The sequence below is a fragment of the Azolla caroliniana genome, unplaced genomic scaffold (genome assembly GCF_043228905.1).
Source record: "Azolla caroliniana isolate FFs.n. ecotype wild unplaced genomic scaffold, voAzoCaro1.0.p SCAF_11, whole genome shotgun sequence".
NCBI classification, from domain to species: Eukaryota; Viridiplantae; Streptophyta; class Polypodiopsida; order Salviniales; family Salviniaceae; genus Azolla; species Azolla caroliniana.
In genome coordinates, this window is record NW_028230446.1 from 13,686,756 (window position 1) to 13,713,686 (window position 26,931).

General features: G+C 37.3%; 3 protein-coding genes across 4 annotated transcripts; 2 read left to right on the forward strand and 1 right to left on the reverse strand.

Moving 5' to 3' along the window:
• Window positions 1-1,029: 1,029 nt before the first annotated feature.
• LOC147857847 (uncharacterized) lies at window positions 1,030-11,212 on the forward strand. Its single transcript, XM_087327794.1, has 13 exons — window positions 1,030-1,219; window positions 2,318-2,391; window positions 4,901-4,984; window positions 5,098-5,184; window positions 7,068-7,148; window positions 8,116-8,208; window positions 8,480-8,659; window positions 8,825-8,892; window positions 9,089-9,140; window positions 9,879-9,932; window positions 10,016-10,108; window positions 10,658-10,724; window positions 10,814-11,212. The coding sequence occupies exons 1-13, from the start codon at window positions 1,090-1,092 to the stop codon at window positions 10,903-10,905; spliced, it is 1,155 nt and encodes a 384-aa protein (XP_087183920.1). The 5' UTR covers window positions 1,030-1,089; the 3' UTR covers window positions 10,906-11,212.
• Window positions 11,213-14,511: 3,299 nt separating this feature from the next.
• LOC147857848 (pentatricopeptide repeat-containing protein At2g03880, mitochondrial-like) lies at window positions 14,512-17,921 on the forward strand. 2 transcript variants are annotated; one of them, XM_087327792.1, is made up of 2 exons: window positions 14,512-14,589; window positions 14,629-17,921. In XM_087327792.1, exon 2 carries the CDS (start codon window positions 14,697-14,699, stop codon window positions 17,214-17,216), a length of 2,520 nt encoding a protein of 839 aa, XP_087183918.1. In that variant the 5' UTR covers window positions 14,512-14,589; window positions 14,629-14,696; the 3' UTR covers window positions 17,217-17,921. The 2 variants fall into 2 exon arrangements, with proteins under 2 accessions (XP_087183918.1, XP_087183919.1); XM_087327793.1 differs by having other exon boundaries at window positions 14,561-14,595.
• Window positions 17,922-21,724: 3,803 nt separating this feature from the next.
• LOC147857849 (uncharacterized) lies at window positions 21,725-23,897 on the reverse strand. The gene is made up of 2 exons (XM_087327350.1): window positions 23,490-23,897; window positions 21,725-22,099 (listed from the first exon to the last, which is right to left on the reverse strand). Exons 1-2 carry the CDS (start codon window positions 23,843-23,845, stop codon window positions 21,913-21,915), a joined length of 543 nt encoding a protein of 180 aa, XP_087183476.1. The 5' UTR covers window positions 23,846-23,897; the 3' UTR covers window positions 21,725-21,912.
• Window positions 23,898-26,931: the final 3,034 nt, after the last annotated feature.

Sequence of the window (26,931 nt, forward strand, 5' to 3'; positions counted from 1 at the left end):
CAACTCATGGCAAAAATATATCATCAAGGATTCCCTAATAGACACAGAAGATGATGCAAACAATATATTATCATCATTCCTCAAAAGGCCTAGTCCAAAATTGATCTATGGAAAATAATGCACTTCACATATATGCCCTTCTCGATTGATATACGAGTATGGCGCATAAAATTATCATGCATGTCTAATGAAAGTCATCATACATCTCGAGGATGACCATATATGCAAGGAATGCAAGGAATCAAAAGTGATGTATTCATCCTGCAACTAGGTTTTCCATTCACATACATACATACATACGTCACATGTCTCGATACTTGAGTGGCAAATGCATGACGCGACCTCAGTATCTTACAACTTGTGTGAGTTAAGCTAGGAGAAGTGTTAAGGGGTTCTTCTAAGAGCTAAGGGAGTCTCAATCGACACTGTTGTCCACAAAGAGAGAATCGCTTCAGTTGGCCGAACAGGGGCGCTGGCATGGATAGAGAGCTCACATAATGTGATGAATAAAATACATACAGAACAAATAGATAGTTTAACATAAGATTTCATTATGTACATAATATAGTAAGTTGTAAGTTGTAACCATAGTATGAACCATACGTGCATTCGCATTCGAGACTGATTCAAATATTCGAGTATGGTAAATAGTAAATACCATACATACTGTTGTAACTTGAATTCATGATTTATTATAAGGTAAATTTTTTTTAAGGTAAAAGCTGTAAAAAAAACAAAACATAAGAATGTTGTGAGATCATACGCATTCGTTTTCATTCGTATTGAAAAGAATGTTTGCCAATGCATTCGAGTATATTAGGTGCTATGATAGTGAATATTAGAGAGAGAGACAGACAGACAGAAAGACAGAACAGAGACTGGATCAAAAAAGGCTGCTGCTTTCAGCTGGTTCTAGCTCTCTGTCTCCTGCTCTTGCAAGCCCCCCCCCCCCCCGCCCCTGGTTATCTCGGAATTCCCCAGGTTTCTTTGTTCCCCCCTCAGATCTGATTTGTCGACCCAGAATCAAAGAGAAAACAGAAGGATAAAAGAGAGAAAGAGCTGCTCTGAAGGAAGGGAGGGAGCAAGAAAATGAATCGCATTAGGCAGCTCGATGCCTTCCCTAAGATCAACGAGGATTTCTATAGTCGATCCTTGTCTGGAGGAATCATCACACTACTATCTTCTGTCGCCATGCTGCTTCTGTTCATCACAGAGCTAAGTATGCAATATCACCTCTCTCTCTCTCTCTCTCTCTCTCTCTCTCTCTCTCTGGCTCTGGATGTTTGAGACTGTCTTTAAGGAAGCCCATTGCCCTTCTTTTTTTGGATAAGTTTGTCATCAGGTTCGAGTGTTTAATGAATGTGTTCGAGTCAATTATTCTTTATTTGCCGCCGGTGCTTAGATCTAAAGCCCATTTTTAGCGTTGAAGGAAGCCTACAACTTTTCAAATCCTGCAAAAATGATCCTTAAAGAGCTGTCTGAGGTCACAAATACAGTATCTAAAACATTAAATTAGGCATACAAAGTTCTTGATTAAATGCAAAAACTCATGTTAACCTGACAATGGGCTTCAAATTTAAATAAGCTTTTCATGGTTCTTAGAAGTCCTATTGCTTTTAATCTATATTTCTGATATATCTTTGTAGATTGACAGGTATTTGATAGAATTTGAACAACCTATGCAAACTGTTTTTTTTAACATGGTGATGATTTTATCTTTCTCTAAACTCTTTATAGTGTATCCACGTGGGGTTGATGCTCCAGAATTTCCAGTGTCATCATATTGTCTGTATCATAAATTCTAATGTGATTTATGCTGAGAAACTCTGCCAATGGCATTCTTATTGAATTGATTAGTTGGCAAGAACATCAATAGTATTTCTTAGGGTTAATAATCAAGAATGCACCAATCAAAGATCCTTAGAGGAAAATGGTACATATAACAGGTTGTGAGATGGGGACTTTTGTAGCCATAGTGAGATCCTGAAAATACTAGAATGGTGTAAATATATTTGTCCTTCACCAATGGTGGAGTCCTAGCAGAAATGTGCTCTAATTCCTCGAGTGGTCCTAATTGGCAAGCAATTGTTAGATCCTACGAAATTCCGTTCAAGAAAGCTTTTCTCTCAATACTCAATTAAGATCACTTGAAATTTGACAGCCTTTCATGCTTACTTCATAGATAGATTTTATACTTTCTTGTTAGTCTAATCTTGATGTTGTTTGAGGATTCCATGACCTTTTGCTATTTATATATTCCATGATCTTTTGCTATATGTGATCTTTCGTCAGGTTTTATTTGTTCCTTAAATTGCAGGAATATTCCTCAACCCTGCGACAAAAAGTGAGCTCATTGTGGATACATCTAGGGGTGAAACTCTTAAGATTTATGTGAGTATACTATCAATCTTTCTATGCAACATGTGCTGATATATTCTATGATGTTGCAACTCTAATATCTCATGCAATCATACACAAACATAGTTCCACATTCAAAAAACGATCTTTACAATCTTGGAGTTAAATTTTCTTAGTAGAAGATGAGGCCTCAATGAGCAATGCTGAGAGTGTGCATCATAGTCATAAGGGGCTGGAGGGTGTATGGTGGGGATGTGTTGGACAAGTAATTGGGACATCCTGTGCCACATACAAGATTCATCCCAAACATTGACATTCTAGAAATGTCAATGTGAATTTAGCTTTTAGAATTAAGTTTCAAAGAAAGTTTTAGAAGGTTCTAATCTCCTTTGCCTCAACCTTTGGATGCCCCTATTTTTCCAATTCTAGTTGAGAGAGTTTTGCAAGATGGTTCCTCACAATTCTTGTCTTGTAATCCAATCCTTACTGACATTATGTCAAGTTTCCTTTAATAGGGATCTAGAAATGAAAACTATTAATGATAAGAACCTAGTTTTACCAATACTAGTTGGGAGACTCATTGAAGGGGAGACCTCTCAAGCTACCTTGGCTCAAGCCTTACATTGAGAGGTATCACGTTTTAAAGCATTGAAAATTTGTACTCTCTCTTATGTTTTCTAACAATAATATATTTTTAAGTCATACTGATTTTGTCTTATGCATTGAACTCTCAAAACTCAATAGTAACTGGCAAGACTAAGTGACTTTTAACACTTGATTTCTATTTATATTAATATCAAAAAGTTACAGCGTTGTCGAAAAGCCAAAGGAGGTCAAAACCTTTTGAAAAGCCAAATGCGGTTTTTTCTCGTGGCAAAGAAGTTTGCCACATTCTTGAATCTTTTTTTGATGTCATAATTTTTAGAATATTCTGGAAATGTCCAAGATCATCTGTGATTGTGATATTAAGAGTTTACGTCATTTCTGCTTTGTCTCTTCAACGTCTTCTTATCTTGCAGATAAATTTATTGATGTTACAAAATTAACTCTGAAAGACAATCTGCCTGTGTGACGATCTAGTTGTGTGCTCTCTCCCTCTCTCAGAATAGAAGAAGATGATGATGATTAAAGGTGTGGTGTGGGTGTCTGCTAAAGTTTGTCCTCCCAACCATCAGACATGCCCATATATAGTAGACCCGTGCATAAGGGCTACTATGCATGTCCACTCCCTCCCTTGCCCGCACAACATTCATGCTATGTGTCCGCACCGACACCTAGGGACATTCTAGAATTGTCTCATGACACTTACGGTCACAACAGTTATAGTCACTTTTCAATATCACCTCCATGTTGGGTCAATGTCAGAAAACAAGGCATATTGACCTGTAAGACCGTGCTTCATGTTCAACCCAATTTCATATCCTTGGCTGACCTTGTGATGTTGCATCCTCTTCGGTTCTTCTCTAGACCTCAGTCTCCTGGTGATTATTGATATTGGCACATGCAACTACAAAAGAGTGGTAAAACACCTATAATTCACAACTTCAGTTTTATTAGCGAAAGACCACATTCTTAATTTTTTGGACTCATTAAGACATAATTTCACCTCTGAGAAGGTATATTGCACTTGAACAAGGAATTTGACATGTTGACTCCAATTTCCTGGCCAACTGCAAAATTTTAATTAAATCCAATTCCGTCAACTGAACGTGACCCATAGAGCCTCCAGAGAACTCAAATGATGAAATCTGTAGAAGTTTTAGCTCTCACATGCCTATCTGTAGAAGTCCTAAATCTGAGTTTTGAGTTTTACACACATCTCGAAGTGTCCATCTCTACAAAAATACCCTAAACACTCAATTATCCCGCTCACTTATAGCTTTTAAGTGATTATGTTGGGTGTAACCCCTAACTTTCAAGTGATTATATGGGGTGGAACAAACAGGTAAAGAAATGCAGAATGCGCAACAGCTTCCAGGGATGATCACTTTGATCTTATTGATTGACTGCGCGATGAAACACTGAGCTTTTGCCTTATTGGGCTATGAGGTGGATACCCCATTCGTTAGAGAATTTCCCGAAGACATATTCATAAACGCACATACTGCCACACATCAGAATCTAATATTAATTGGACTGAGTGCACAGGGACCCTGGGGCCTACTAGCCTTGGCTCATCCAGTATGGGGATCAATGGCAAGCTGCTATCTGGCACTGGCCATGGAACACCTTCTTCTCTGATTTTAAAAGTTCTGGGGAACAAATAAAATAAATAAAAAATGAAAATAGTTTAGCGATTAAATTACACTACAAAAGAAAAACAAAAATAACATTCTAGTGATATTTGTTGCCACAAGTGAAAGCTATTGAACACCCATTCTGAATATGGTCCCTGGCGAAATCCTTCCTGCACTACAACCTGGGTACAAGGTTTTTCAATAATTTAACTGCATGAGTTTATTAGGATATGCATATACCCACAACTTTTGATAGTGTCTTTCTTCCCTGAAGCTCCATTGTCAATCTCTTTGTTTATGTGCAGTTAGATATAACGTTTCCAGCTCTTGCATGTTCTGTTGTCACCCTTGATGCAATGGATGTCAGTGGAGAGCAGCATCTTGATGTGGTATGACATTTTCCTTTTCCTATTGATTGGAATGTATATGTGATCAAGTTATTTCTCAGTGGATTAGTGTGCGCTATCTTTGATGTGTCTATATTCTTCTGTACCTTTGGCAGAAACACAACATCTTTAAAAAAAGGCTTGATTCAACAGGAAGGGTTGTGGAACCACCAAAACAAGAACACATTAATGGAGGCCATCAGGTTATTAGTATTCTGTTCGAAATCATTTCACAACTAAATTAGTCAGCTATTGTTAGGATCTGCAATAATTAGCGCTAGTTTCTTTCAATTAATCTTATAGAAATGCAATTCCTTATTGAGAATATAATAATATATGCTAAAGCCTATTACCATTTAGTCTACAAATATTAGTTTGTTCTGATATCCAATGAAGATTAGACAATAAGTGTATGATTAAGAATCAATCTTTGCTGTGAATTTAGAATTCTCCTTATATAGTTAGGAGAACTACTAAATAACTAAATGTACATATTGGTGTGCATGAGATCTCTATCCAAGTAGAGATGTGTGTGATAATTAATTAACGTTGATAGCTAGTGAAGTAATCACTGATTCAACAAGCAGATTATATCACAAAACCTAAGCCATTGTTTATCTAGCCAATTTATAGAGAAAGTAGGGGAGCAAAGCTAAAGTTGTAACTTGCTATACTAGCTAGACCTTACACGAGCCTATTATATTAATGCACTCTTCTTATTCATTCCATTATGGATCTAAAGTTTAGAGATGCTTGTGAGCTAATAAAATCTTTGCTCAATATTAACAGCTAGTAAATCAATCACGAATTTAACAACTAAATTGCACCATCAAATCTTAGCCAAAGTTTTATCGAACCATTTTGTAGAGGAACTATGGTAGCATTGCTAAATTTGTAGTACACCGTATTCATAACTAGACCTTATGCACTGCTCTTATTGATTCCATTTTGGGTCTTGCAAAGAGACAGATGCAATCTGGCAACAGAAATATCATTCATGGAATCCATTTTATCTGGCCCAAATTATGATTGGAGGGGAACTTAGATTTGAACGTTGTAATGCACCCTTCGTATTGATTCCATTTTGGGCCTTGCAAAGAGACAAATGCAATCGGTAACAAAAAAAATCATTCATGGAATCCATTTTATCTGGCCCAAATTATGATTGAGGGGAACTTAGATTAGGGGCGACTTACAAGTCAAATATTTACTCATGCTTGTGAACTCTTTTTCTGTGTTACTTTGAAGCTGATGAAGAGAGGCTTATGTTATATTACATTTATATCGTTACGCGATCTGCCAATTGATAAGGCAATACAAAACTCATTCATGAGAATCCATGAATGTCTGGCCCAAATCAGTGATAGGAGGTGCAAACTCTGCATGATCTGCCAATTGACAAGACAAGACAAAAATTATTCATGAGAATCCAGGACTACTTGGACCAAATCAATGATTGGGGGCGCAATCTTTACAGTGTGCCAATTGGTAAGACAGTAGAAAAATCATTCATGAGAATCCATGAATACCTGGCCCAAATTGGTGTTTGGGGATAGGGGTTACAGCTAGTTGAGTTGCAATCTTTGCATGATCTACCAATTGATTACATGAACTTCAAATTGATGAGTCAACACAGAAATCATTCATGAGAATCCAAGAATATGTGGTCCAAATTGGTGATTATAGACAGGGGTTACATGTTATTGATTTTATGGAAATTTATAAGGCAACACAAAACGGATGAGAATCCATGAATAGCTCAAGTTGGTGATTGGATATAGGGGGGGGCACATGTAGTTGATGCAAGCTTTACATGGTCTGCCAATCAATGAGGCAGTAACATGTAATTGACATGAACCAATATCTCAGTATAAGATGCCATTTCTAATAATTGTAATGAACTCTTTTGACAGGTCCCCTTTGTTCATGATGCCTGACTTGTTTTATGTAGATTACATTACCCATTATAACCTTGCTAAAGTTGTTAATAAAGGGCTAGTCATAGTTTCTTAAAAATAATTCGTTAATGATGAAATCAGCATATTTATTCCATGCACTAAGCAAATATGGTTATTTATTTGTGTAGGTTGAGAAACCCTTACAAAAGCATGGAGGAAGGTTGGAACACAATGAAACATACTGTGGATCTTGCTATGGAGCTGAACAGGTGCCTTTCATGATATCTATGCTAAATTGTACATATGCTGATTGTACAGTACCATTATTCTATGTTTTCTCTGGGATCATGATCTATTTTAAATCAATGGCTAATTGGACAATTTGGTGCTGCTATTAGACTGGTATTCTGGTGGATTCTTTAAATCCAGGTCTTTTATTTTCTGTTAAAACAGCATCCCCTTTTTCTTGGTTGCCATTGCTTTTCTTTAGTCACTTTTTATGTTCTCTTCAATTTATGGTTACAGTCTTGGTTTGTTACGAGGACATTATCACTGGAAACATGGTGAAGTGGCCTCTCAGTTTCAGATCCCTAGGGGATTCCAGAAACAGGAATAATCCATTTCAGGCAACATTCACGAGCAGAAAGAATTTCTGGCTGTTTGTCTTTTTATATAGTTTTTTATCAGCCCCTAAAACAGCGAGATAACTTATGGAACTAAAAAAGAGCATTACAAAGACTGTTCTCTGTTGGTGCAGAGGATGTAACCACATGTGGCTCATGGATTATCTGAAGGTTCTCCAAATATATGTGCCTAAAACATGCGCCATTCTTAATTTCAAGATTGTGGCTATGAATGTGGAGGAGAGTAATAGTGCTTCCAGCTTTAAATGGCATGGAGTGAATAAGTTGCTTGTGCGTGTCCCATCATTTCCTTTTTGGTGACACTTTCGGTTTATGTGAGTGCAATGGTATTGCAATTGGCTATTCTTAGCCTCCTTTTACCATTTGACTGTGAGTGCCTCTACAAGCCATAATCCAATGCCATTGTGAGCACATCATTGGTGGGTAGCACAGGTAAATCTTTCCATATTCTATCTCTTAAACCACTGGCCTGTGTCACATGAGTAGCTGCGAGAAATGAAAGGAAATGCTATATTAATGTAGTCTAAAGGTCAAAATGGTCTCAAGAGTTTAGGAAGTTATTGCTAACCTCGGAACTTTACCCATTATATAGTCAGATGAAGATTGCTGCAACTCATGTGAAGAGGTGCGAGAAGCATATAGACGGAAAGGATGGGCAATAACAAATCCAGATGTGATAGATCAGGTATATTTCTCTTGATTTCTAGTGTCTGATTTTGTTTGTAGCATTGCCATTCTTTTATAATCATTCTTGTCGCACAACCTGTATTGCTAATAAAAAAAAGTATACAACATTCTTGCCTTCAATTATTTGCATGTATATTCATGAATTAAAGGATGCATAATTCAACTAGGAGCTTTGATATTTCAAAGCTCAGGTAAGTATTTCAGGGTTGTTCACATGTGCAACTGAGCTTGCATGTATAACCCAGATTGGTTTGTTTCATCTTTAACAGTGTAAAAGAGAAGGATGGCTTCAGAAGATCAAAGATGAAGAGGGTGAGGGTTGTAATTTGTATGGTTCATTGGAGGTGAATAAAGTGGCTGGGAACTTCCATTTTGCTCCTGGGAAAAGTTTTCAGCAGTCCAATATGCATGTTCATGACCTTTTGGCATTTCAGAAAGAAAGCTTTAATGTAAGCACAAGGAAAGTTTTACATTCACTCAGTGAATTGCGCTTTTTTCTGATTTTTTGTGTTGGTTGACAAACTGAAAACTTCAAATAATCAACTTGTGCATCATTTATTAATTTTCAATATTTGATATATTATCATATTCTTGTTTTTGTCCTCTTTATCCAGGTAACCCATAAAATTAACGAACTCAGCTTTGGTCCTCACTTTCCTGGGGTCGTTAATCCTTTGGATGGGTAGGTCAGATTATTGTTATTTAAGTAGAACGTGTAGCTTTTTAAATGCACATATTTTTTGCACTTGTAGGTTTACCAACTTTTTATGAAATCATAAGTTCTATACGAGAGCTTGTTTAACATAGGAACTTGTGAAAGAATACCAAAGGATACTGGATACTTACTGATAGGTACTCATCCTTTCAATGAAATGCAGGGCTCAAAGAATACAAATGACTCCTACTGGCATGTATCAGTACTTCATTAAGGTACCAAGACATAATTTTCAGAAATAATTAAAGAATGGAATATTAAATATTGTCAATGCCTATTATTAGTTCGGAAAAAGTCAGATATATGTATGGACGTGCAATAATGAATTTCAAATTGTTGTACTCGTATCTGTATGATAGTAAATTGTCAAACTTTACATCAGTTGCAAAGGTCCATAATTGTGCTTTGTAAAATGTGAATAATTAAGCTATAAGGATTCCTATCAGAAGCCCTTTTGCAGACCTTTATATGTAACCTTGGACCTTGATTTCTTTGCAATTCGTCCTGTTTATGATGAGCTGTTGCACAGATTCTCACAAAATTGTATATTGAATCCTGGCACACTTGTGTCTGGATGTTTTTGTTCTCATGTATATTGTATGAATAATCCTTATACTTTATTTGTTTGTGGAATGATCTATTTTATGCAACTCACTAAAGTACCCTACAAAATCTGGTTTTGTAAAACAATATAGTTACTACCTATTCATATTACTACTTTTGCACTGTACAATGTCAAATTGTTATATTTTGTTTGATTGAGATGTAACACTTACTAGACTAGTTTTATGAAACAAAATGATTCTACCTGTTGTGTTTGTCATTTTCTGTAGAGTTATGAGAACTGTTTTTGTCATGTGGTACTTTTCCTGAATGAACTGTCATTTTATGTTGCTTTGTGAAAGATCAAAGTATAGGCAGATTGTTAAATATTTTTTCCTCTCTTTGGTTAGGTCGTTCCAACTGTATATAGAGATATACGGGGCAATAGAATTCAATCTAACCAGGTAAATTGAGGATATAAAGCCTGAGATCTATTACAGATGACTGAGACATGAGTATTTATGTTATTTTCTTTTGTGTCCTACAGTTCTCCGTAACAGAGCACTTCAGAGCAGTAGAATTTGGCACAAGTCGAGCTCTTCCTGGAGTTTTCTTTTTCTATGATCTATCTCCTATCAAGGTTAGTGTAAGGTTACCCACATGATCTTAGAGTGGAAGGAGATTATATCCAAGGTTTATGAAGGAAGGAGTTCAAAACTTCCACTAGTGCTATAAAGGTGAAGCGAGGCTGTCCACATAAGTCAGTATTTAGAAGGGCCTTCAAGTTTTTTATAGCAAAGTTTAAGAATCTAGGTAAAGGGGATTATTTATTAGAAAATTCATGGTGATCATTTAGAGTAAACAAGATTACATTTAGTAATTTCTCCTGTGGCATTTTTGCTGAAACATTACTGTCCTGAGAAAAGCAACAACACAATTAGATACATGTATGCATGTCTGTCAACTGTCTAGAAACATATGGCAGACGAGACAGTAGTAGCTGTTTTGGTTTTGCCAGTACCTTCAATTATTCCTGTGCCCGTGGCACATTTAGGATTATTCACAAGCACTATACATGCGTCATCGCTTGCCCCTCTAGCTGTGGCTTATACAGCGGAATGGGATGATCATCATCAGATGAATAGCTAGAAATTCATGAATGTTAATGCTCATATGTTCCCATTTGCAGGTGAACTTTGATCAGACAAAAACTTCCTTTCTTCATTTTCTGACTAATGTCTGTGCAATAGTTGGAGGTAAGGCTCTACATTTTGTTATTTTCACCCATATAGTGGGAAGTGTTACGATATATTTCTGAACTCCATTATGTACTTCCGTATGGCAGGTGTTTTCACTGTCTCGGGGATTATTGATGCATTTATCTACCACGGCCATAGAGCAATAAAAAAGAAGATGGAGATTGGTAAATTTAGTTGAGGCTTGAAGCATAGGAAAGTCGACATGCAGCGTGTGAAATTCACATATGAAAACCAAGGGCTCATGTTAGCTGTGTACTGCAATGATGCACATGTTGAAAATTTGAGGTTCCAGCAAATTGTCCTTTGGTTGAAAAACCCTTGAAGGAACTCAATTTGCTCATCATTCTTGTCAGCTGATGCCAGTGTTGGTGTTGTATGTTAGAAAAGGCATAAATGGATCATATATGAACCTGCCCTGTCATATTGAGTGCAGGGAAAATCCAATTGTACCCAAATTTATCGATTTAACAAAATTTGATCATGTTGACATTGTGATGTCCACAGCTGGTTTACTTATGCAAGAATAAAGCCGAAAGTCATAACGTTAAGCAAAATGTTGTATTGTGGGTGGTTGATATAGTCAGGATGAAATGGAGTTCTTATAATTGATGATGCACAACGTCAGAAGTGTCATATTTTGGGAGCACTATATTTTAGGAAAGAAATCCCATCATACCACCTCCCAAGGAGTCAACTAGATTCCTTTCTTTCTTTTCTTGAAAATTTCACAGCCTTGTCTTCTCCATTGCATGCTGTGTGTTGTTTTTAAGTATTTAACAACCTGGAAATTCCTTTTCATGCATCCAATCATTGGGAAATTTGGGAGAGAAGGTTCCAAATTTATAGGCTAGGCCAAAATTTTGTCTTTGGAGGTGTAGTTTCCCATTATAAATATTTACAATTGCCAAGAAATACTAATCTAGACAGTAGCTCCACAAGAAATTCCATTAATCAACAATAATCAATTGGGCACAACAAGTTTTTATCTTTAGTTCAAAACTACAGGCTTTACACCCGTCAAGGTAAGTCATTGGATCAACAAGTCTCCACAAATCATCAAATATAGTGGCAAAATACACAAATTCTTAGGTTTTGATCTAGGAAAGATTTATGAAGATAGAGATGTCAAAATGATCATCCAACCGTTGGATTTGAAGAAGAGTGTTAGGAACAACATACTAAATTTTGGCGATGATGAGAGGTTGTTTGGTCATCAATCGGTTACTGTTGCTACCTCTCTCTCTCTCTCTCTCTCTCTCTCTCTCTCTTGTTGCGTGAGGAGAGTTCTTCTACATGCCCCAAAGTAGAAAATGAGGGTGTGTTTTTTTTCAAAAAGAAGATACTTTCCCATTAGTTAGGAGAGATTATTACAGAAAGATGGCTTATACATAAATTGGGGAATCACCCTCCGATCGAGTTCAAGAATATGAGACTATGTACATACCCTTTCAATTGTTATATATATATGTATATGTATGTATGTATGTAGGGAAGAGGTCCAAATATTGATTTGGGTCTCCGTTACAAGATACACATCCACAAAGCATAGACCCAAATAAATAAATATTTGGACCTCTTGAGTCTTCCTCCGTATAGGTGGGAACAACCCAACATGACATACAATAAGACTGCAAGTGTTTCATGCATTCTCTACAATGCATTTATCGATGTAATTTCTGATATGCATTGCAGGTGGGAATGCTCAAGCAAGGCATCTCCAATACTAGCTTTGTCAATCTGGCAAGAAATGGCACTCATACGAACCAATCCTCTGCAGGAAAAGATAACGATAATGAGGTTGCATGAAGATGATGTTGAGGTCCTTGCAGACATGATATTTTTTTTCCATTCAAAGTGGGTAACAATATTGTCAACATTTGAAGCACTATGTCCTCAAAATTTATGGAAAAAAGTCCTGTTTTTCATTGGGCAGCATGGAATTTTTGCACCGAAATTCAGTTTGCATGAGTGGTCCTGGTATAACATCAGATTTCTGGAGCACACACTTGCATTATACTTCCCTTCTCCGACATTTAGAAGGAATGGTGCTGCATAGCATGTTTGACCTCAATTCTTATCGGGAAGTGCTCAAGGCCCATCGAATAAAGATCCAGTGAGTTCTCAAAATAGTTTTTGGGGTAATCTGGTTCACAATAGAGAAAGTAGAGATGCACAAAATGGTGCTGCATAGCATGTTTGATTTCAATTCTCATCGAGAAGTGCTCAAGGCCCATCGAATAAAGATCCAATGAGTTCTCAAAATAGTTTTAGCAGTACCCTGGTTCACAATAAAGAAAAGTAGAGATGCGCAAAATGGTGCTGCATAGCATGTTTGACCTCAATTCTCATCGAGAAGTGCTCAAGGAGTATCGAAGAAAGATCCAATGAGTTCTCAAAGTAATTTTTGGAGTAATGTGGTTCACAACAAAGAAAATAGAGATGCACAAAATGTTTTGGTGGACGAAAATAAAATGAAGTTGTCAAGCCATTTTGTTCCTCCTGTATGAACCACCCATGATGGCCTAGATAAAATGCACAGCATGAGAGCTATCCAGTAATGCTAAGACATCATTATGATCAGGTTATTCCACTAATTGTGTGTAAATATTTGTGGAAGTATATGAAAATGATATGAAGATGAGCTCTCTCTCTTCTAGTTTTTTTACGGATCTTAATAATGCCGTGTCGACTTTTGGGAGGCCTATGAATGAATGTAATTGGTTAAGGAACACTGCTCGCATATGGGATTCCCCTCACCAATATCCATCTGTCAGCTGGTCTCTCTCCACCCAGTAAACAATGATGGTTTCTAGTAAACATGTGTACACAAGGCTCTATAGTGCTGAATGGAGCACTATCTGGCCTTTGGTTGTATTACTTACAAGAAAAAATGTTAACACCAGTTAGTGATCAAGTGACAAAAAAGCTCAAAAGCCAATTTGCACAAACCCCATTTGAATAGGTATTTAGTGACCAATTGGTAGAAAGTTAGAGTGCACCATTATTTTTGTCTTAAATTTGAAGCTAAATGGTGAGGATCTTCAATCAATATCACGACCAAGTTAAATTCCATCGCGTCCACATAGAATTAAATTAGTTTGTCGACAGCGTTCTACATTACATCCCGAGTTTTCCTAACTAACTAAGAAGAATGTCACTATGCATTTGAAAGTTGGATTCCATCAATTAAGTGTCTGAGCTTCAGCAATCTTTGCTGGCAATGGTCTCACAGTGTAGATTTGACAAGTAGTAACATGCATAGATGTCAAAGTTGTGACAATTTGAATATCATCGTTATTATTGATTTATTTCACTTCTTCATCTATTCTATTTCACTTTCATGGATGGAACTAGTGTTTACAATAGCCAAGGAATCTAAGGAAATAAGAATGTTGATCAATGTTGTCTTGAAATGGATGGAAGTTCTCTAAAAGGATGAATATTTATCTTCTCAATTAAACAATGTAGCGCACTGATTTTCTCACCCCAAGTATCTAAAGCAGAACTTAGAAACATAGCGTCGCCAAGGAGCCAAACATTGTTTCTAAATATTGATATTAGCAAATCCACATTCGTGTACACTTATTGGGCACATTATTTCCAAGAAAAGCATGTCAAATTTTCCCAAACAAGTTGTGAAGATGAATGGATGGGCCCTACCACACACTGATTTCTATACATAAATATAATTTAATACCATTGGTGATGACTACAGACAGAGTGTGCACCAAATGGTATGGAAAATTTGTCCATGTTCCAAGAACAGAACAGAACAGAACAGAACAGAAGTGATCGTTTTCTGTTCTCTTCTAGACCACTATGGCCTGCTTTGGTCTTGGTCTTGGTCTTGGTCTTGGTCTTGGTCTTGGTCCTCCTCTTCTTCTTCTTCTTCTTCCTTCAGTCGGTCAGGTCAGACTGTCATATTCCTCCATTCGTTGACAGTGCATCAATAACTACCCGCAGTCTCTTATGACTCCACCTTTCAATTCTGCACTTAAAAGAAGAAGACGTAACCCCCTGATTCCTTCAAAACCAACAGCATACCACAACCCAACCAAGCTCTGCCAGCAGGGTCGCCTCACCGAAGCCCTTCAAGCTGCCAACTCATTGTTTCAGAAAGGCTCTTCTGTCTCCAGGAAGGCTCTGTTTGATATCATTGAAGAATGTATAAGAAAGAAGGATCTGGCATCAGGCAATGAAGTGAAGTCTTTGATTGCAAAGAGGGGTTTTGAATGTGATGCATTCCTCGGCAGCCATTTGATTCGTATGTTTTCTTCGTTTGGAAACTTGGTTGAAGCTGATTTAATCTTCAGCAAGTTGTTGGATCCGAGCGTCTACACATGGAATGCTATCATATCAGCTCATGCCAGTCTCGGACAAAGCGAGCGAGCCATTGATCTATACAATAGCCTTGTGAAGTCAGACACCAGAGCAAACGAATATGTCTATGTGGCAGTGCTGAAAGCATGCACCAATATGTTGGCCGTCACACATGGTAACTTGCTTTTTTCTTGCATTATGGAGGATGGGCTGGAATCAGATCTTTTCATTTGTAATTCGAGTATGGACATGTATGCTAAGTGTGGATGCCTCAAGGATGCACACAAGGTGTTTTGTGATATGAATCAGCGGGATGGAGTGTCATGGAATTCGCTTATTACAGGTTATGCACAACATGCAAATGGTGAGGAGGCTGTCCGGCTTCTGCAGCAAATGCTCGTGGCTGGCCTGTGCCCTGATGATGTCACTTTTTCTAGTGTTATCAAAGCATGCGCTGTTATACATGATATATGTCTGGGTGAATTGGTCCATCAATGTATCATAGAACATGGCCTTGCCGATAATGTCCATGTAGGTAATATACTTATTCACATGTATATGGCATGTGGGAATGTGGAAGATGCGAATAATGTTTTTCAGAAGCTAACAAATCCTGATGTTGTGACATGGAGTACTATGATGTCTGGTTATGCTCATCATGGACATGGTGACCTAGCTTTAACAACATTTGCATGGATGCAAGGGGAAGGGTTGAAACCCAACAAGGTAACATATCCTAGCATTCTGAAAGCTTGTGCGATTATACCGGCCCTTGATCAAGGTAAATCAATCCATTCTCATATTATAGAGAATGATTTTGGGTCGGATGCTTACATTGTAAGTGCACTTATTGATATGTATGCAAAATGTGGAAGCTTGGATGATGCATCTAGAGTCTTTGATCAATTTTCACAGAGAAGTGAAGTGGCTTTGAATTCTATGATTTCTGCTTATGCTCAGCATGAGCATGGGCAAGAAGCCTTTCGACTTTTCCATCGGTTTGAGCAGCTGGGATTCAAGCCAGATAGAGTTACATTGCTTAATGTGGTAAAGGCTTGTTCTATCATCGTAGCACTGGAATGGGGAATGTTGCTTCACGACCAAATAGTGAGATGTGGATACGTGGACGAGTTATCCATTTGTAATGCTCTTATTGACATGTATTCGAAATGTGGAAGCCTGGCTGATGCATGTACTGTCTTTGAGAAAATGCCTACCCGAGGTGTGATCACATGGAGTGCAATGCTTGCTGGCTATGCCTTGCACAATGAATATGATATTGTTCTTCAGTGCTTTGAAGAGATGCAGAATATAGGTCTGAAACCAAACCATGTAACGTTTCTTTCTCTTCTATCTGCATGTGGTCATAAGGGTCTCATTGATAAAGCATATGATTACTTTTATTCGATGAAGGCTGGGTATGGTATTAAGCCTGCAACTGAGCACTATAATTGTATGATTGACCTTCTTGGTCGAGCAGGCCGGGTGGATGAAGCAGAGTATCTGCTTCTTACAATGCCGTATAGAAACAAGTTTTTATCATGGAAGTCGTTACTGAGTCACTCTAAAGTTTACAGGAACGTACAGCTTGGAAGACGATGTTTTGATCATCTTATTGCCATTGATTCGGCGGATGCTTCTCTCTACGCACTCATGTCAGATATCTATGCTGATGCAAATATGTGGGAAGAAGTACGCCAGATTCAAGAGATGAAAATGAATGCATGTGCACGGAAAAGTCCAGCAAAAGCCTTTATTCCAGTTGAGAACATGGTGCATGACTTTATTGATGGAGACCGAAGGCACTCTGAAAGTGATAATATCTACACAAGACTTAAAGAAATAGACAACAAAATGAAAGAGCACAAAATAATCTCGCATTTACCACCTATATGGAAATTGAATTCTGTTGATGAAGACAAAGAGGATGTGCTAGGGGGTCATTGTGAACTGCTTGCTATAGCATTTGGACTCATTACTACCCAAGCTGGCACAACTTTGCGAGTGGCCAAGAATCTGAAGGTGTGTACTGATTGTCACACTGCAATGAAGTTTATCTCCAAAATTGAAAAGCGAGATATAATGCTCATGGATAATTATTGTGTCCATCATGTAAAAGATGGTATATGTTCCTGTAAGGATTTGCCTAACAAAGGAATGGGTTCTTGAGCTGAATGACTGTGCTTGCTGAAAGTGATATCATCCATAAATGATTTAACTGTAACATGTGACATTTTCAGAGAGTTGGCAACTAATAGCAACGATTAATGCTTGGATGGAAAAGGACATGTAAAGGGCAGAGTCTGTCTATTGCTGACAAAATAGTGTCCTTTGTTGCTTTGTTGTTTACAATGGTATCTCGAAAGCTTAGCCCTTTTCTCATAAAACATTGTTAAGGAAGAGAGTCACCAAAGTAGGCACTAAAGAAAGTGCAGTTTGGTCAACAGTCTGAGGATGATCAACAGCCCCAGATCAAACATATTCAGTACTTTATGGCCACAATCAGATAAAATTATTATTGTGACTCCTGTCAGTTTTTGACAAACTGACAAGAAACTCTCCACTGAAATGCTTGCCAACATTATATTGGGTAATTGAAATGCTAACGAATTGCTTACCTTGAGGTGTGGCATACATGTTCAACAGATAGGACACTAGATTACATACTCATAAATATCCCGGTGCAACATACAACAAGTATCCCTGCACAAGGTCAAGCAACAAAACTGACAGACATACATTTGGTGTATCCTATGATGTCCTGCACTACTACTAGCATGACACCCTGTCAAGGATATAGTACCAAGTGTCATGGTCTGTAGGGACATGAACTCTCCCTTATGGAAGTAACAACCCATTTTCAGTGGTAATGTATTCTTCCATTGTCTTTTTTTTCTGAAGTAAAGTAAGAATGTGATGTGGGCAAATAACTCTTGCAACCCTCTACATAAGTTAGACCTCATCGTCTTTCTACGAGTTGTCACACTATCTTATATGCAGAGTCATGCCTATATCTCCCACTAACATCTCTTGCTCGTGATGTGAGTTAATAAAAAACCCGATTTTAGGATATAACTAAGGGCATCCGCTCTGAGTTCTATCAGCCCTGATGCTATCTAAATGTAAAAGTTAAAACCAAACTCAATAAATGATATTCATCGAATGAGTCTTTACCAATGACCCAGCACAACAACTTTCACTCATCAATCAAATAATTGTCTTAACACATTAGGTCTCCCATCTTTGCGTAACACTAGCAAATGTATCCAACAGAAACAGTTTATTGGGGTTGATGTTGTCAACGACTATGTGGCTGCGAGAGGTCTTTATCACTGTCAATTTATGGTTAATTAACAATCAGCAACGGTTCGGTTTGAACCGAACCAAACCGCGCAACCGTGGCTTAATGGTAAAAATGGTTTGGTTCGGTTCGGGTTCGGGTATTTTTAAACAGTTTGGTTCGGTTTGAACAGTCAAAACCCGTGGTTTTAACGGTTTAACGGTTTCTATTTTTTCTTTTTATTTTAAAAAATGTAAAAAAATTAAAAATTTGTTTTTAAACCATCTTTTCATTTTCCTGCCTTATTCTCACATTTTTGAAATATTTTAAATTTTTAAATTTGAATTTTGACCTAAGTTGAAAATTGAAACCAAGCCACGAAACCGCGGTTTTACCGGTTTAATGGCTTAATGGTTTGAATTTTTTGTAATGGTTCGTTTAAGGGTTTCCTAGTTCGGTTCGATTTGGTTCAAGTTTCGAAAATTTTAAACGGTTCGGTTTTTACCCTCTCGAACCGAACCGAACCGTTGCCGATTGTTATGGTTAATCCGAATTACAATTAAGGTTTGTCGGGCATAGTTTTGCCAAACTCTTTTAGTTTTTTGGCTTTGTAGATTGTAATTTTTTAACCATATGTAACTATGCTTTCATTTGAGTTAGAATTTGGGCTCAATGAACCCTTATTGTCTTGTAACCAACTTCACTTCAATTACATACATTTTGGCAATTGCAATTGCTTGTCTCTAAATGCTTGCTTCAAATTTTTTAGAAATTTAGAAATTATCAACCAAGTTGAAATCGTTAATCTAAATCTTCAAGGTTTAGAATAACAATTTGAATGAAAGACGCTCAACCTGTGCAGGCTTCCTCTTGATGATCTTGATCCCACATAGGTTAACTTCATGAATGAAAATTCTGAAGAAAAGTTGTTAAAATTCAACTCTGGTTAGATATTTGTAAACTAAATCTCTTTCCTGAATTTGATTTTGCTTTAAAAATTTTAGATGATGCAATAGGTCTTTGAGGAATCTTGATTTGCATAGGTTTTGACGAAAAACACAGTCGAAAAAAAAAGAATAGGCCTCAATTCTCTCCTTGAAATTTTGAGAAGACACTTTACATTTGGAAACTCAATTGTCTACATATGTCATCATTCAGAATGGCGATACATCATCTCATGGGTTTATTCTATGCATTTTATGTTTGATAAGCAGAACTCTGGACACAAAAATTTGGCATTTTTTGCATCATCAATGCATCCCATAACATCCAAAAATCCCCATAGCCAGTTTTGAAGCACCTTGATCAAATGTCAAGAGGGATTGAGAGTCTTGGCCCGTGGGGATTTTTTGGTTATGTTGAACACATTGGTGATATCAACCGCAACCAACTCCACAATACATCATATGAATTTCTACTCATTGTTGAGGTTTTCCCATCAAATTTGGCTCCCCTTAAGGCACTTGAAAATGAGTAAAATTTCACAAATATTTTTCCAACAAGGTAGATATCCAAGCCCAACCATTCCAAGGTTGACCCTCATCACTCTCATTCCAATACAAGTACGTGTTATACAAAGATTTGTCTAACATTCATTGGGAAGTAAAAGCCCATGGTGAGGATTGAAGTTGGTTGTCATCAATTCAATTTTAAAAGTATAGTGTAAATTATCAAGTAGACAAAGAGACACCATACAAAACACGAAGGTCATGATTTAACCCCTACATTTTACAATGGCATTTAGCAAATTAACACAATTCATGGGATTTGAACTTACGCTATCCAGCATTGTAGGTTGATTAGTGGTATTGGACCTTTGGTGCATTGATATATAAAAACCATTTCTTACCACTACTTTAGCATGTTAAGTAGAAGAAAACAAGAATTTACTTCATATAACAAATCACCTAGCCCTTGCTTCGAAATCGCTTGTTAGAAAAAATCATAATAATAATATATCAATATATTAATCTACATGCAAATGGTAGATAAGCAATGACACTTTTTGTACATGAATGGCAAGGTCAAAGTCTAGTTCTTTTTTATGACATTTCATTCTTTAAACACAAAATCACATGAACAACCCTATATTTGCAGAATGTTTTGTTCCAAAATTGGAGAGTTGTGAATAGTTAAACCCAGCATCTATTGTTGGGAATGGAAATAACGTGATTGAAGTAAATTATTTAATATGTTTTTCAATGTCAATTGTCAAACTAAGATTGAGAATCGTTAAAATGTCAATCAAAGCTCCAATTCTAACCTAGGGCCAGCCAAAAGTTGACTTACATTGTCACCATTTAGGAATGGAAATGTGTGAACATGCATTTTTTATATTGTTGCACTCTTAAGATTTGAAATGCATGCAATAAGTTATAACACAATGTGAGTAGATCAAAGTCAATTCATGAAGTCAATTCATTAATTCATTTGTCTTTAAATGTTTGTATATACTAAGATTGGCCAAGACCCTCAAAACCATGTCTTAAAGATGACAAGGGGTGGATAGATATATGGCCAAAGTTGTAACTTATGGCCATAAGGTGGCCTACATACTTAGCAGTTGGGTAATGAACTAAACAATAGGGAATGGTATCCTTGGGACATGTGTGAGTTGACAAAGTCCGTCCACAATATTGTGAATTTGAGTGTACATGGCCACAAGGCATAATGTACAAATGAGCTAGAAGGCCCAAGGGGACCAGCAATTCATACGATCATCATGTAGCTCCGCACTAGAATCTCACAAATCCTTGACATAATCCATTATCAGCTCATTGACCCCATTTTGCATGAGCCTAAAATTATTGTATGCCATTAATTTTCTATAACTCATCATTTTTGTAACAAAACCAAAACATATGATTCCAACCATGATCATGCATACAAAAGCTCTTTCATAGGGTAGTATATTGATGTACATTATCCTACAAATCTATGAGAAGTAAACAAAGTATCACTTGTCTATCTTATTACTTCTAGTAAGTTTACGTGGTGTTGATAGAATAAGTTTACCGGGAGGAATCTAAAAAACAAGGGATGTGTTTATTCCTGATTAAAGAGTTTGAATAACTACTCACTAAGTCAACACTAAGAGTTACTTAGATAAGACAATGGAAAATATAGAGATATGGGTATCCCAATACCCGCAAACATGCTACTCTCAACTCCATTATGTCCCAAATAAATAGTATGGTTGTATGTTGCCAAGCCCTCAAATATGCTAACGTCAGCTCCATTGCCTCGCACATAAGCATCATGTTTTTTTGTTGCAAACCCCTCAATATCCAACTTTGAACTATTTGTGCATTCGCACATAATCACAAAATGTGGTCGTTTATGCTAGCTTAACATTGCAATTGTAAAGACATAAGCAATGGTTCATTTCTGCGATCACTTATTCTCAAAATGTTGTGTTTGTTAATATGATTTGAAATATATCACAAGCATATTGCTGATAATTGATGCAGTCTCAACGTGTAGGATCACCAATTCAGTCCAGTATGTGTTACATTTCTATATACATGATAATAAATGCCCACTTTAGTAAACACAGATTTCATGGCCATGGTTATGAAATTGATCTTACATTGGTTCATGGATAGTTACAGAGTCAAGGATGTTGGTGCTATCATCCCAATCATTTCCAAGGAAGTTGAGTTGGAGACCTTTGCTTTTATATGCGAGTGAGATGGAACCCCGTCTTCCTCCGCCCCATTTGCCATCTGGTTCTCCAAGCACCTTTACAATGTCCACTGCCCGCATGTCCATCCTGTAACCAAGCATGAAGGCGAGAGATCAACGAGTGATAGCGATTCTGTTCAAAGAAGACCTACAGAACTAATTGCTATTTGGAAAGGAAAGTGAGATAAAAGATACATGTGGACAAAGAGTGATGCAACAGGGAAATAGCAAAATACATAGCAAGCTGCCACAATCCACATAGGGAATCACTACGGTATCATGCTTTTGTGTTAGGCAATGCCACCCTTTGCTCCAGACATAAAAACAGGGATTGGACATATGCAACCAGAAATGCAAATTTCTCACTACAGTCGTAACAGATATGTTTGCATAGAAAAAAATTTCAAGGCCAACCTCTTTGAGGATCAATAGACATTGCTAAATACATTACCAAAGGTAGAATGTTGGTCCTGAGTTAGACGAGGCTAACCCCTCTGGAGACCACAGTCTGGAAATTGCTGTATATGCTAATGAAGGATTGTCCTCAGGCGGAAATACAAATTGCTCACTACAGCCATAAGGCAAATATACTTGCATAGCGATAGTTTTGAATCAAAATGGTGCTCGTGTGAGTGCACTATGATTGCAAAAGGATCAATCATGATAAGTATGGTGAACTCAGAAAGCACCTTATACCTTTCCCTAATTTCAAACAATTGAACATCATCGACTATGTACTAGTCGAACATGATGCCTTCAACTTTATACAAAATTTCAAAGTAACAGAGAGATTCTTAAATTGGGATCATGTGACGATACATGTAAGGATAAAATTAACCCAACATGGGAAAGCCAAACCAATGCATGCCTCAGATTGGTCGCATATAAAATTATACGTCGAGAAAGACCAGTAACTGAAGAATGGAGACAATGGACTAATATCAGCCCTCAATCAGTAGTCTCTTGTATCTGTTGATGCAATGTACATGCATGCATGCATTGTTGTAATAAGCAAAAAATATACATGGAATTTCATGTCAATCTACATACATATTCGACATAAAAATAGCACAAGCATATATTGATATATATATATATATACATACATACATACATACATACATACATACATACATACATACATACATATATATAACATACATATATGTATGTATGTATGTATATGTATATATATGTATGTATGTATGTATGTATGTATGTATATGTATAAATATGTATACATATATATAACATACATATATGTATGTATGTATGTATGTATGTATGTATGTATATGTATATATATGTATGTATGTATGTATGTATGTATGTATGTATGTATGTATGTATGTATGTATGTATGTATGTATGTATGTATATGTATAAATATATGTATGTATGTGTGTGTGTGTGTGTGTGTATATATACATATATATATATGCATGTATATAGGTGTATGAGACAGAATGTGTGCTGACCTCAATCCATGGGGGAGGGGACCTCGGAAGATGGCATAACCATGTGTGCCATTGTAGACGTGGAGGGCTCGCAAGAGGGAGGCCTCGAAGCAGAGGGAGAGACCCAAGCCAGGATAGTTGTGGTAGACGCAGGGAGGCCGGTTGCCAAGAGACGAGGCTGCGAAAGAGGCTTTGGAGAGTGAAGAGGTATCGCCCACATTAGCTCCTCCTCCTCCATCGTTATCATCATCAGTCACCGCCCCTGCTGCAGCTGCCTCTGCTTCTGCCTCTGCCGCCGCCAAGAGGATGAATCGAGAGAGGAAGGGGTCATCATGCAGGCAGCCCAGAAGGCCGTATACCTCCTCCACTTCTCCCATCAGACTGCTCGCAAGCAGTCTGTCTGTCTGTAGGCTCTCTCTGATTTCTGTTCTTTGAACCTCTGTACCTATACACTCTGACATATACACATGTATGTATGTGTGTACGTATTTATCTAACGTATGTATCAATGTATGTATGTATGTATGTATGTATGTATGAACGTACGTGTCTATTTGCACCCAAATCATAAAAGAGGCGTTCTTGGTCATGGAATTGGGGCCTTGGGACGGTGCGCGACCCGGCTTATTTGAGGGTGTATGCGCGATCTACACCGTCCGATCCTTATCCAAATAAAGCACACCCAATCAAAAAGTTGTCACCCTCTGTCACTGGATGCCCGACCATTAAATATCCAAGACACCCTACTCACTAGATTCAGACGCCCTTGCCCTACTCACACCTCTCCAGACGCCCTACTCATACTAGGAAGATGCCCTGCTCACACCCTTCACACACCCTGCTCCGTGGAAGACGCCCTACTCACACCCTTCGGATGCCTTGCTCTGCAGAAGACGCCTTGCTTATACTTATTGAGGCGCTCAACTAAAATTAAGGGTTTAGGGTATAAAACCCTTTGTCGATCGGCTTTTTGACATTTCTCAAATCAGAGATTGTGGTTTTAGGAGGGATTGTTGACATCCATCGGCATGCACCAAAAAATCACCTACACCTGCATTATGATCAACATCACCACCTGCAAAAATACCATTTTCAAGCAACAAGCAAAAGTAGATACCAATAAAATACATACCTCCCAACTTAGCAAGTGGCAATGCAGATGCAGGTGCAGGTAATTAGCAATGAAGTTGGTGATGACTTCTTCCCTCCTAAAACCTTGGTCGTCTATTTCAAAAATGTGACAAAAATGACAAACATATGGGTTTTAGTTGACTATCATTATAAGTCAGGCTCCCCCAATTAGTTGGGCTCCTTTGAGTCAAGATCCCTTTATGAGTCGGGATACTGCCCTAAGATGGTCGGGCTCCTACCTTTGAGTTGGGCGACTGTAGAGTGTTAAGTTGGCCAACTAATTTGAGTCAAGCAACTAAGATTTGAATGGTCATTCTACTTGGGCTCCCAAATTTCAGTTTTTTTGATGACACTTTTTTTTTTTATAAAGATCGCACGCTGCAAATCGCACACGCCCTCAAAAACACGTTCTGCATCATCCATGGCCATGATTCTGTCGCCAAGCCTCATTATGATCTGGGTGCAAATAGACATGTCAATATGTATGTGTGTGTGTGTGTATGCATGCGTATGTGTGTTTGTATTTGTATGTATTGGCTTTTTACACTAAGATTTAGGACACGAGCCTTAATGTTATCACAATGATAGGTTGACAAACTTGCATCATTTGTAACATAGTAACACAAAAGTGGCTTCAACGATTGTGCATGTTACAGTGACACAATGGACGTGTCTCTTCTCCATATAAGTTGAGGAGAACACTCTCCATGGATTCCTTACATGCCCAATTGCAAACATAACATAATTATCCAAAAGCAAGTTGTTCTCCCTAGTGGGGCTCAATTTATTATTTTACAGGAAGGACAATATACATGGGAACTCTTGAATGTATATGCTTCTAATACTAACTTGGCTTGGAAACGATTTTGGAAGGATATCTTACATGCTTTACCTTAGCTTGATTGCCATTGCATTGTGGTTTATTTCAACATTATTGAGGATCCCATATATTGAGAGGGAGGTACTTTAGTAATTATACATGCACGTAAATCAGCAATTTGGGAATGATTGATTTTTTCCTTATAATCGATTTATGCTTGGCATGTACCTTTAGTGGGTACCTTCAATGGTTCGTACTGAGTCATCGCTCCTTTTTAACGATTAGATAGGGATAATAATGGTACTAATCTATCTAGATTAGATAGATTTTATGTGTTCGAAAAATTTACCACAACTATTGTTACAATACATATAATGTCCAATGCTACCTTTTCTAATCATGTTCCGATTATCTTTTCCACATTGGATCAACAATCCCATGGCATGTCTACTTTGAAGATACCCAAAAATATACTATTAGATTATAGCTTTTTGTTGCAAGTTGTCGATTTATGGTATTACAAATACGCTTTTGGGGACTCAAGTGCAATGAATGTTTACGCGAAATCTCTAAATTCTTTAAACATAAATCTAAGGACAGGTTTAGTATGCTTCATCAACAAGAAAAACAATGTCATGTCTCTAGTGTCTTTACAACGGTTGCAAGAATGTTATCCATGTTGTGCATAGACCATTGAGCAACTTGGGACAACAAAATAAGAACTTACTTTAATTCTAGAAAAGAGAGGAGAATTCCAGTATCATCACATGACATCTATGTGGACCCACATGGGAGACAAGGGAACATCATAATTTTTTCACATTATAATACCAAAACATAATGTTATTTCTATAATATGACTTCTTCAATATGAGAATGGGTTCATCACATTAGATCCATAAGAGATGAGAGCTTGCAACATGTTATATTTGATAGTTTATTATCATGTAGATCCCACGTATGGAATACTTTGGAACCAAAAGTAACATTGCACATGAATGTTCAACAATTGTGGTAGGTCTTCTATTACGATGAAGTGAGAGATGCACTTCAATCCTTGCCCAAATACAAGTGCCCAAGTATGGATGGTCCAACCCCACATTTTTTCATTGAATACTAGGATTTGCTCAAGGTGGACTTTTGTATAGCCTATCAACACATTTTCCATGATGGTTGTATACCTTCACATTTTACAAAAGGACTAATTTACCTTTTACCTAAGTTTGAGGGTTGCTCACTTTTCAATACTCAACATTGTTTATAAAATCCTTGCGAAATTACTTAGTATACGCCTTCAAACTATGTTATCTACAATTGTACATCCAACCCAAACATGTTTCATTCATGAACGAAGTATCTTGGATAATGTGTATATCATAATCTCATTTGTGGGAGGATAGCTTTATTCGAACTATTTTTTTTGCATCGAAGCAAGTATTGCCTAGATTGCTCCACAATTCACATACTCGAAACTATATTTTACAACATCAAATGGGTCTAGTTCTAGATTCT

What these genes read in the sequence shown, in the direction of transcription:
- LOC147857847 (XM_087327794.1), top strand. Translation starts at nt 1,090, where the DNA reads ATGAATCGCATTAGGCAGCTCGATGCCTTCCCTAAGATCAACGAGGAT. An exon ending in GTGAAACTCTTAAGATTTAT is followed by an intron (nt 2,392 to 4,900) that starts GTGAGTATACTA and finishes GTTTATGTGCAG; the next exon opens with TTAGATATAACGTTTCCAGC. An exon ending in ACATTAATGGAGGCCATCAG is followed by an intron (nt 5,185 to 7,067) that starts GTTATTAGTATT and finishes TTATTTGTGTAG; the next exon opens with GTTGAGAAACCCTTACAAAA.
- LOC147857848 (XM_087327792.1), top strand. Translation starts at nt 14,697, where the DNA reads ATGACTCCACCTTTCAATTCTGCACTTAAAAGAAGAAGACGTAACCCC.
- LOC147857849 (XM_087327350.1), bottom strand. Translation starts at nt 23,845, where the DNA reads ATGGGAGAAGTGGAGGAGGTATACGGCCTTCTGGGCTGCCTGCATGAT. An exon ending in CCCCTCCCCCATGGATTGAG is followed by an intron (nt 22,100 to 23,489) that starts GTCAGCACACAT and finishes GCTTGGTTACAG; the next exon opens with GATGGACATGCGGGCAGTGG.